The sequence below is a fragment of the Bos grunniens genome, chromosome 7, assembly GCF_055505025.1.
Source record: "Bos grunniens cultivar Pamir isolate PY7600 chromosome 7, Bosgru_T2T1.0, whole genome shotgun sequence".
In the NCBI taxonomy this organism is placed as follows: Eukaryota; Metazoa; Chordata; class Mammalia; order Artiodactyla; family Bovidae; genus Bos; species Bos grunniens.
The window spans coordinates 1,076,040-1,088,286 of record NC_141171.1 but is presented as its reverse complement, the minus strand read 5'-3'; the positions used below and the strand labels follow the sequence as shown (position 1 = coordinate 1,088,286).

Here is a 12,247-nt window from a genome sequence, read left to right as displayed (position 1 = left end):
TACTCAGATACTCAATGAAAGTGTAAAACTGATAGTCTTCCTTGAGGTCAATTTGTCAGTACATATTAAAATTAGAAATGTGCATACTTTTTGACCCAGAATCTTGGCCAAAGAATTCACCTGTATAAGGATGTTCACTGCAGCACTGCTTATAGTAGTAAAAAATTAGACACAATCTAAATATTTGTGTTTTTTTTATGTTTTATTTTTTTAATTTTTTAAAATATAAATTTATTTTAATTGATAATAAACAATTGATTAAATGAATTACTGTGCATTTGTACTATGTAGCTATTTAAAAATGGTTTATATCTATGTTCATTAATGTACATGAGATCTAGCAACATTCCACCATATTTTTTTTAAGAAAATTTTTTTTACTTTTGTTTTTATGATATACCCAAATGAATACAGAGTTCCAGAGAATAGTAAGGAGAGATAAGAAGGCCTTCTTAAGTGAACAATGCAAAGAAATAGAGGAAAACAATAGAATGGGAAAGACTAGAGGTCTTTTTAAGAAAACTGGAGATATCGAGGGAACATTTCATGCAAGGATGGGCATGATAAAGGACAGAAATGGTGAGGATCTAACAGAAACAGAAGAGATGGCAAGAATACACAGAACCAGACACTGGACATCCTGGAGTGTAAAGTCAAGTGGGCCTTAGGAAGCTACTACAACCAAAGCTAGTGGAAGTGATAGAATTCCAGCTGAGTTATTTCAAATCCTAAAAGATGATGCTGTTAAAGAGCTACACTCATTATGGCAGCAAACACGGAAAACTTAGCAATGACCACAGGACTCTAAAAGGTCAGTTTTCATTCCAATCCCAAAGAAGGACAATGCCAAAGAATGTTCAAACTACTGTACAATTATGCTCATTTCACATGCTAGCAAGGTTATGTTCAAAATCCTTCAAGCTAGGCTTCAGCAGTACATGAACTAAGAACTTCCAGATGTACAAGCTGGGTTTCAAAGAGGAACCAGAGATCAAATTGCCATGATTGATGGATAATGGAGAAAGCAAAGGAGTTCCAGAAAAACATCTACTTCTTCATTGACTACGTGAAAGCCTTTGACTGTGTGGATCACAACAAACTGTGGAAAATTCTTAAAGAGATAGCAATACCAGACCACCTTGCCTGTCTCCTGAGAAACCTGTATGCAGGTCAAGAAGCAACAGAACTGGACATGGAACAACAGACTGGTTCCAAATTGAGAAAGGAGTATAACAAGGATGTATATTGTCACCCTGCTTATTTAGCTTATATGCAGAGACCATCATGTGAAATGCTGAGCTGGATGAATCACAAGCTAGAATAAAGATTGCTGGGAGAAATATCAAGAACTTCAGATATGCCATGATATCACTCTAATAGCAGAAAGTAAAGAGGAACTAAAGAACCTTTTAATGAGGGTCAAAGAGGAGAGTGAAAAAGCTGGTTTGCAACTCAACATTAAAAAAAAAAACCCTAAGATCATGGTATCTGGTCCCATCACTTCATGGCAAATAGATAGGGAAAAAATGGAATCAGTGACAGATTTTCTTTTCTTGGGCTCCAAAATCACCACAGACGGTGACTGCAGCCATGAAATTAAAAGATGCTTGCTACCTGGAAGGAAAGCTGTGACAAACCTAGACACAAAAACCTGCATATTAAAAAGCAGAGACATCACTTTGCTAGCAAAGGTCCATAAAGTCAAAGCTATGGTTTTTCCAGTAGTTATGTACAGATGTGAGAGTTCAACTACAAAGAAGGCTTATCATCAAAGAACTGATGCTTTCACATTGTTGTGCTGGAGAAGATTCTTGAGAGCCCCTTGGACTGCAAGGAGATGAGACAGTCAATCCTAACGGAGATCAACTCTGAATATTTCTTGGAAGTACTGATGCTGAAACTCCAATACTTTGGCCACCTGATGCAAAGAGCTGACTTATTGGAAAAGATCCTGATGCCGGGAAAGACTGAAGGCAAAAGGAGAAGCAGAGGAAGAGATGGACAGACAGCACCACTGACTCAATGGACATGAATCTGAGCAAACTTTGGGAGATAATGGAGGACAGGGGAGCTTGGAGTACTGCAGTCCATGAGGTCGCAAAGAGTTGGACATGACTTAGCAACTGAACAGCAAATAAAACATGCATTGGAGAAACTAAAAACAAATTCAAATCACAGACTCAAAAGATTGAAATTATCTTAGTTTTTTGTCCCTACACCAGAAAAATCCAGCAGAAATGTCACAACAAAAGGAGCCATATGGAGCTGAGTGTAATCTTAAGATACTTATCCCCTCAACTTTGCAACAAAGAGAAGTCAGATGGGAGGGGGTCTCCAAAGCCCCTCCTAGGCTTACCATCTTATAATCTTATAACATAGCAAGGCTATCAAAATCATGTTCCACATAATATTCAGGGATCAGCTAAAGAACATGAAACGTGACTGAGTACCTCATTTTCTAGAGATATACTTTTTTTCCTTACAATGTACAAGGCTTTGATTTCTGTGCCAAGTAGAACTACCTTGAATAAAGCATCATCTAATAACAATTATTTCCATAAATATGAATATGTAAAAGCTACTTATAGAACACTGTTTTCCTAAAAAGTATTTAACTATTTTTCAATTTGTCAGGTCAATACTCTTGCCATTTTATCACACTGAAATAGGGAAAACCAAATGGTAACAAGAACATTCCCATTCCTAATGAGTGACCTAAATTCCTATGGACCACGATGCCTTTTGTTGACTCAATATCCCCAATGTTGATTAACAATTTTATCAATAAAATATAAACATTTAAATAGTACTTTTATCACTAGCTTACTCTAGGTCTAAACTCATTGTATCTTCAAAGACCCAGAAGATTATCACATATTATTGACATTAAAGTATACAGTGGAAACACAGACATTACTTACATTTTTATGATTGACACATTTTAAGAGGACAAGTTCACGATATGCTCTCTTTGCATGAGTCTGATTCTGAAAAGGACGGCTTAGTTTCTTGACTGCAACATTTATCCCAAGAACTGTATCAAAAGCAGCACTATAATTAAGAAATATAATAAGCAACCCATTAGGATAATTCTGGAAAATACAGCAATGCAGAATGTACATTCAATATGTTATCTAACTGAGTAACAAATAAGGAAACATCTGCTTGCTTTCATTCGGGGTACTTATGCACATGAAGAGCAAAGTGAGCTGGCTAACAGTGCAGGAGGAACTGACTCCTTTCAGTGGGACTGACCTGGCAGCTGCAGCTAGGATGGGATTCAGCAATTCTTTGCACACTGACATCTCATTATGTTAGTTGAGATTACTATCTTCAGAACCAGGTAATTTACTATAGAGCATATACATCTGGTCAGGAAACAAAATCTTCAGTTTAAATATGTCAATAAGTTGAAAAAACTCACTGGTATCACAAAATAAAACATAAGTATATTTTGGAATATCACAGTGGAGAAAATGGTTTGAGCTCCTGAGAAGAATGTAATATTATAAATCTAATTTTTGATTGATTGTGTTTTTTTCCTAGATGAAAGAATCTAAAAAGAAAGCAGAAGCCAAAATCTCAACTCATGGTAAATCCCCAAGATACAAAATCCCTAACATAAGCAATTGCTATATATACAAAATTCTACTAGAAATACCTCTTCATATTATTAATACTATGGTAAGAAATAAAATCTTCTAGGGGGTCTGTTTCTAGCATATCAAGCTCCCAGCTGAAATTTACGATCCATTTTCCTAGAAAAAATACACAGGAAAAATTGAATACTTTGTGTACTAGTTTCAAGCTAGCACTAGCATCAGTTGCTGTTACTGTTACCTTCTGGCTCTTCATTGGCGGTTCAAAGCTGCTAAAGACCATCCGAGAACCTAAGCACCATTTAAAACACTGTTTCTATTTATTCTATTCAGTTTACCACACTGTTTACACTTATTCACTTCTGTGAATAATCTGTTTGCCAAGAAACTCAATTCAATTTTAACTTTTTAAAATGGAAAGCTGTCAAGTTACTTTGAAATTGTTTTTTCTTTAACTCAGTTCACATTATGTGTACAGGTATACACAGATGTAAAATCACATGCCCATATGCAAATATAATATTCATATGAATTACAAAATGTTAAAATTAAATCTGTGAAACAAATCATTAATATATGTGCATGATTTGTACACTTCTACGTGTGTGTGTGTATACATAAAATTGCTGTTTTAGTTGCTGAGTTGTGTCCAACTCTTTGTGACCCCATGGACTGTAGCCCACCAGGCTCCTCTGTCCATGGGATTTCCCCGGCAAGAAAACTGGAGTGGGTTGCCATTTCCTTCTCTAGGGGATCTTCTTGACCCAGGGAGTGAACCCAAGTCTTCTGTATTGCAGGCAGATTCTTTACCAGTGAGCCACCTGGGAAGCACATATATATCTCAGTCTTAAGAATTTAAAAACAGACAAATCTTTTTTTGGACAAAGAATTTTTTGTCCAATGAGACAAATGAACTAATTCTGAATTACCTGAGCAGACACACGTTCCCCACTCCTAGCTTCAACTCCAGGAGGAGCTATCTTAAATTATTCCTGGCTTTACTTCTTGTAGTCACGTCTCAACTCCAAAAATATACTTTTATCACTCTTTCCTCATTTATCAACTTTAGAAATTATCTATTTACTCCCCATTATGAAAACTGAGGATTTAGTCACTTATCTGAAACCCGCAAGGACGCCTCATAGCTTTTTGTTCTCATGTTATTTTTAATTTTTTCCTTGGTCACCATTGTAACTTTAAATAACACGCCTAAGCTTGTTTCATCAACTTTTAAAGGAATTTCTTGCTGCCCAGTATGTAAAATGAGAATATTACACTTCATCTTCTTTTACTTCCAGCTCTCTTTCCCTCCAAATTTGTCTTAAATGGTCAAGTTTGATAACACATCTTTCAGTCTCTATAATTAGGTCTTCTGTGTTTCTTCTGTAGGATGTGTCTAAAAGTTGAAAATCAAGATATGAAGTGTATGTATGTATGCACACGTAAACATTACTACTTGCAGAGTAAGGATTACATTTCATTTCCAGAGATCACATGATTTTCTGTCACTCAAAAGAACAAGACTGTTTCCAATATTAAGGTTAAATGGATTCTCTTCCTACATTCTACCAGTTCTCAAACCTCATGTTACTTTAAATTTATTTCCTTCTTAAATCATGACTTTTTCTAGCTTTTCTACTACAAGTTTCTAATCAACTTTTTTTTTTTTTTTTCTTATTAAGAGAAGACAAATATATCTCACAAGAGCCTGTCACTAGTACTTCCTACCTTCTCAAATTATCTATTGTTTGGAACCTATTCCATTTGCAGGGGAAGACATTTTTCTTGAAGTTTCAACGCCTGATGTGCAGCTATCAGCCTGGGATTTCTTTTCACTGGCCTCCACTGTTACTTGTTATACATTCTTATAGTCTCTTTCTGGTTGGAATATATCCTAAGGGAATTTCTTCAGGAAAAAAGTGCATGGAAGATAAATTATCTTACTCTTCCTTTACCCTTGATTGATAGTTTATCTTCTAAGTTTTAAATCAATTTTCTCTCAGGATTGCCAAAGTTGAGTGCTGTTGGTTATGCACAGAAGGCTTGTGCCTGTCTGGTATTCATTCTTTTGCTTCCCTTTTTGTTCCTTATCTCCATGATTTATCACAGAGACTCATGCTTTGTCAACACCCCCAAAATCCCCTAGTCACGTCTCCTACTAATCACTATTCCCACTGCCCTCCAAAGATGGTAACTACTTCTGCCTTTTATGAGAATCACTTCCTTGCTTTCACCTGCTAAACATGCATCTTTAAGACCCTGCATCATTTATTTTTGCCTGGTTTTTGAAACTGTGTCTGACTTCCTTCACTCAACATGGTGTTTGTGAGATACATCCATTGTTGTATGAAGCTATAGCTCATTCTGTGTCATTGCTCTAACATTCCTTCATTATGATTATATGACATAATTTTTATAGATAATATTGGTTGTTTTCAGTTTACAAAGCAATTACAAAAAACAAAGAATGGTCATAAACATTCTTGTACATGGTTCTGGGTACCCTAGGCATGGATTTTTAATAAGTAGATAGCTAAGAGTGGGGCTGCATGTTTTATTTTAGTAGATAAAGCAACAGTTGAAACTGGACATGGAACAACAGACTGGTTCCAAATAGGAAAAGGAGGACGTCAAGGCTGTATATTGTCACCCTGCTTATTTAACTTATATGCAGAGTACATCATGAGAAACGCTGGGCTGGAAGCACAAGCTGGAATCAAGATTGCCAGGAGAAATGTCAATAACCTCAGATATGCAGATGACACCACCCTTATGGCAGAAAGTGAAGAGGAACTAAAAAGCCTCTTGATGAAAGTTAAAGTGGAGAGTGAAAAAGTTGGCTTAAAGCTCAACATTCAGAAAACGAAGATCATGGCATCTGGTCCCATCACTTCATGGGAAATAGATGGGGAAACAATGGAAACAGTGTCAGACTTTATTTTGGGGGGCCCCAAAATCACTGCAGATGGTGACTGCAGCCATGAAATTAAAAGACGCTTACTCCTTGGAAAGAAAGTTATGACCAACCTAGATAACAAATTTAAAAGCAGAGACATTACTTTGCTAACAAAGGTCCATCTAGTCAAGGCTATGGTTTTTCCAGTGGTCATGTATGGATGTGAGAGTTGGGCTATGAAGAAAGCTGAGCGCCGAAGTGTGGTGTTGGAGAAGACTCTTGAGAGTCCCTTGGACTGCAAGGAGATCCAACCAGTCCATTCTAAAGGAGATCAGTCCTGGATGTTCTTTGGAAGGAATGATGCTAAAGCTGAAACTCCAGTACTCTGGCCACCTCACGCGAAGAGTTGACTCATTGGAAAAGACTCTGATGCTGGGAGGGATTGGGGGCAGGAGGAGAAGGGGACGACAGAGGATGAGATGGCTGGATGGCATCACTGACTCGATGGACGTGAATTTGAGTGAACTCCGGAAGTTGGTGATGGACAGGGAGGCCTGGCGTGCTGCAATTCATGGGGTCACAAAGAGTCGGACACGACTGAGTAACTGAACTTAACTGAAGTGAATGCCAAATTGTTTTCCAAAGTGGTTTGTTCTGCCTATTTCTAGGGATTTGGTTTTCTTGCGGTATATTCACCCTTTGTCCCATAAGGGGACTAAATATTATTTCAACAAAAGGGAGATCACAAGGGAAGGGGTTTGTGGGGGGGGGGCACTAATCCAATTACAAGAATCTTTAGAAGCAAAGTTTGTTCTGGCTGGCTGGGAAGAGGGGAAAGTCAGAGAGATCTGAATCCAGAGAAGGACAAGACATGACATTATTGCCGTCAAGATGGATGTGGGGGGTCCGTCTTGAGAAGGAATGGGAGCAGAGTGCTCCCTGGCTGACAGACAATAAGGGAATAGAGACCTCTGACCTACACTGCAAGGAACTAGGTTCTGCCAAGAACCCTGAATGCACTTGAAAACAGATTCTTCCCCAGAGCCTCCAGAGAAGAGCCTGGTCCAGTAACACCTTGATTTCAGCCTTGTGAAATGCCACGCAGAGAACCCAGGGAAGCCCACCCAGATATCTAACCTACACAGAACTATGAAATTACAAATGGTTGTTGCTTTGTTTTACATCCCTAAGTTTATGGCAATTTGTCATGTGGCAATAGAAAACAAACACAGCTTCTCTTCTGCATGTTTCTACCATTCTGCCTCCCCAGCCTTCATTCTGGATACTTTTCTCCTTAACTATCTTCCAGATCACAATTCTCTCCTCAGTTGTACTTATTAATAATATGCTTTTAAACCCACCTATTAACTTCATAATTCAATTACTCTATCTTAAGAGTTCATAATTTCTATTTAGTTTTTTAAAGTTTTCATTTCCCACCCAAAATTTTTCATACTGTCTTTTATCAACATAACATCACAGCTCTTTGGAAGTTTGGATCCAAAAAGGCCAATAACTCCTATGGATCTATTTCTTTTCTCTGTTGTTTGTATTGGATTTTGTGAATGTCATCTAATCTCCTTCTGTGACTAGTTATTTCTGACTATGTGCTGGATCTTGAACTTGCAAAACTGTCTGCTATCTAGAAATAATTTAATAACCAGTATGATGCTGTCTTCCTCCAGGTAGAATTTACATTTATTTCTGCTGGACCTTGAAGCACTAGCAATTTGGGCTCACCTCACCTTGAGTTCAGCAAATGGGACCATGTGAAGCTAAGCGGCTGTGCCTGCAAGAGCCTGTTACTTTCTAGTTTGTTCTTATTTCTAGCATGCAGCCCTTTATTGGACCCAATTCAAAGCAAAGGAAGTTCACTAAGCCCCTTTAGAGGGCCCTGGACTCCAATCCCTATCTCCTATAGCCCCACAAGACACTCCAAAGGACTCTCAAATCTCTCAGCTGTCCATACCAGAATTTTCAAATACCCTCAAGGGCAAGACCACCCCAAATCCTGGGCTCCTCTGACTAGGCTTCTCCTTTCCCAGATCCTAGCCCAATAACTTTTCATTTACTTACTCACTATCTAGGGGCAAATGCTGAGCATGGGGATGGGGTGGGAAGGCTGGGAGACAACTAGCTAAACTGTTTTGCAGACACATGTTTAATTAACATCCCTATTTCCAGCCACCCATTTCATCTTTGTTTTCCGTATCTGGCATCTCTAGACCCATAACCTCTCTTGAGTTCTACTATAGATAGGTTCTCTTCTTTGTGGCAAATGTCTCATCTACTTATTCTCATTTCGTCTGCAGAAACTTGTTAAATGTGCTTTCATATCCACTGATTACTGCCCTCCTGGTCTCTTTGTTTAGGTGTTTGGTCCACCAATTTAAATAAGAAGCTCCAAAACATTTATTTTAGGGATATAACTATTAAGGTCCATAAAGACACAATGATTTGCCCAAGGTAACTAAGAACTACTGCTATGAGGATTTGAGCTGGACTTAGAACTCGATTCTCCTGAATCACAGCGTTCCTATGCCTTATATCATGTATCTACTTTATCACAAAAATATTGTTGTGGGCATTATGTTCATTTATATATACTAACAGAAAATAATACAGTATAAGAACAGGCCAACATTCATGCTTATACAGAACTAGAGGAAGCAAAAACGAATAAGCTACACCAACCATTTCAAGTCAAGGTTGTAACTGTCACTTCTAAGCACTCTCAGATCTAATAGTATACACTTTTTAAAAAAAGAAAGTTAAACACTTCATAAAAGATGCTTAACACCATTAATTAATAGAGAAATGCAAACCAAAATTACAATGAGGTACCACCTCACACCAGTCAGAATGGTCATCATTAAAAAGTCTATAAATAATAAATGCTGGAGAAGGTGTAGAGAAAAGAGAACGCTTCTATACTGTTGGTGGGAATATAAATTGGGGCAGTCAGTATGGAAAACAGTATGGAGGTTCCTTAAAAAACTAAAAGTAGAGCTACCACATGATCCAGCAATCCCACTCCTGGGCGTACATCCAGATAAAACTATAATTCAAAAAGACATATGTAACTCCTATGTTCACAGCAGCATTATTCACAACCTGAGTGTCCGTCAACAGATGAATGGATAAAGAAGATGTGGTACATATGTACAATGGAACACTGCTGCTGCTACTGCTAAGTCACTTCAGTCGTGTCTGACTCTGTGCGACCCCATAGACGGCAGCCCACCAGGCGTCCCCGTCCCTGGGATTCTCCAGGCAAGAACACTGGAGTGGGTTGCCATTTCCTTCTCCAATGCATGAAAGTGAAAAGTGAAAGTGAAGTCACTCAGTCGTGTCTGACTCTTCGCGACCCCAAGGACTGCAGCCTACCAGGCTCCTCTGTCCATGGGATTTTCCAGGCAAGAGTACAATGGAACACTATTCCACCATAAAAAAAGAATGAAACGACGCCATTTGCAGCAACAAGGATGGAACTAGAGATTAACATACTACGTGAAGTAAGTCAAAAGGAGAAAGACAAATACCATGTGATATCATTTATATGTGGAAACTAAAATATGACACAAACGAACATTTATGAAACAGAAACAGACTCACAAACACAGAGAACAGGCTTGTGGCTGCCGAGAGGGAGAGGGGCTGGGGAGGGATGGAGCGTGGGGTTGGCAGATGCAAACTGTTACATACAGAATGGATAAACAACAAAGTCCTAATCTACACATAGGGGATTGTATTCAATATTCCATGATAAACCATAATGGAGAAGAATAGTTTAAAAAGGAATGCATTTATACATACAACCGAACCACGTTGCTGTCCAGCAAACATTAACAACACTGTAAACCAACCATACTTCAATTAAAATTTTTTTTAAAAAGAAAAAAAAAAAATGAGGTTAAACACTTCATAGAATTGTTTTGTAAAACAAATACTCCCTAGTGCTTTGATTAACAGCTTGAGATTTTAGACGGAGAGAAAAAAAAATGGAATTTACATGAAAGAAATGTGCACACATTTTTCCTATAGAACTTGTAACTATTTAATTCTACTAATAATTTTATAAATACTGCAAATGATAAACATTATAAAACTTACTTCCTAATTATTTTATTAACAGTTTTAATGAACAACAGAAACATAGAAGCAGATAAATCAGATAGTTGTTTTTACAATTCAAAATTAGGAGTCAAAATATTTTACTTGGATCCCAGCTCCTCCATTTAATCTTATATCAGTACCTGCACTTTAATTTACCTGTCCCTATGTCTTTATAAAGCTCTAGTTTAGATGATTAACAAGTTTTTATAAACCATGCATTATTGCTACTATGATATTTTATTTCTCAAAAATGTAAGAACACAGATATATTCATTTCATGTTGTTGCTGTAACAAATTACCACAGATTGACTAGTTTAAAACACTAATTTATTATCTTACAGTCCTAGAGCATGCAGGTGCACACATGTGTGCACATGTGCATTAGTCCAGCATTTGGTTTAACCAGAAAGAAGGCTCTATTCCAGGCATGAACTGAGACTATCTGGAGTTTCAGAGCTAAGTCTTAAAAGACCGGTCTGGATAGATCAGCAGGGTTGCAGAGAATTCTCCAGCCAGGAGATGCAGTGGGGACAGAAGTGATGGACATGGGAAAGAGCCTGTCAGGTTTGCAGAGAAGGGACCACTGGAGAGAAGAGGCTATCTGAAAGTCAGGGCTTGATGCTGGGCATACTCAGGCCCTTCCAACAGTGACAAGGAAGAAAGGAGTCTGACTTGAACCATTCATAGTTTCTTGCTTCATCTAAACAGTAGAACAAGGTAAAATACCCTTTCCTTATGCCTTGTATGAAAAGAACACTTCTCTTTTGAGGAGTTTTTAAAGTATAATGCCAATATTCAAGATGCTGTGCAAAACGGCCAGAAAAAAAATCCTCCAAAGACAGGTGGGGGAAGTATCTCTCTTGTCAGTCTGGAACTAGGACTGCAAGCACCATCAGTGCTGCCGTTCAGGGGAACCGAGAAGCCTCAAGCCTAGAAGGAAGGTGAGGAGCAGTCACCCACCTTCCCGGCTGAGAGAAAGCCAGCACAGGCTCTGGTAGAAAGGAGCAGTAAAGTAATAATGGAAACCAGGTTAAGCCCAGCTCTCGTGACAGCACCTCATCTAAAAGCCAAAAGAAAACATCCCAAAAGCCTAAGAATAATTTTCATAATTGCACAGACATTTCTAAAAGAAAGTACCAATAATCTGAATCAAATTAACTAACCCCTTTTTCATGAATCAGCAACGTTAACCCAACTAAAAGGTTTTGATTTGGTAACGAATAACTGGCTTGGATTACAAACTTAAGTGAATAATTACATCAAAGATTATAAAATAAACTGTTAGCTATACAGGGGCTCATTTAGAGCTACCTTAATCAGTTCATAATAATGACTTCTTTCTTGAGGAGAAATGGGCAAAACTCATTTTTTGATCTTTCCTTAAAATAAAAATTCAGGCTATGGAAATGGAATTTGCAAGACATGAGATTCAGGATGGTGTTAAACTTTTAGCATCTACATGTATGTGAGGTGACAGTTGCTCCTACAAATGTTAATAAAATTGTCAAAAAATTAATTAAAATTTTATTAGTATTTAAATTCTTTTAAAATTATTTAAAAGAAAATACTGAGTTAAATGTACTTTCACTTAACTCTTAGTATTTTCTTTTAAATAATTTTAAAAGAATTTAAATA

General features: G+C 37.6%; 1 protein-coding gene across 15 annotated transcripts in view; it reads right to left on the bottom strand.

Annotated features, from left to right (window-relative positions):
• Positions 1-12,247, bottom strand: part of MAPK9 (mitogen-activated protein kinase 9) — a 68,126-nt gene that overhangs the window by 37,392 nt on the left and 18,487 nt on the right. For 10 of the 15 annotated variants that reach the window (XM_086407850.1, XM_086407846.1, XM_086407842.1 and 7 more), the window contains one exon: positions 2,922-3,051. The exons of 2 other annotated variants lie outside the window; for them this stretch is intronic. Coding sequence is in view for 9 of the 13 variants with exons in the window: in XM_086407842.1 (XP_086263968.1) it covers positions 2,922-3,051 (130 nt within the window). In the remaining 4 variants the exon portion in view is untranslated. Of the gene's footprint in view, positions 1-2,921; positions 3,052-3,255; positions 3,369-12,247 lie in introns of all 15 variants that reach the window. 3 more of the 15 variants (XM_086407841.1, XM_086407843.1, XM_086407845.1) reach the window with 1 other exon arrangement.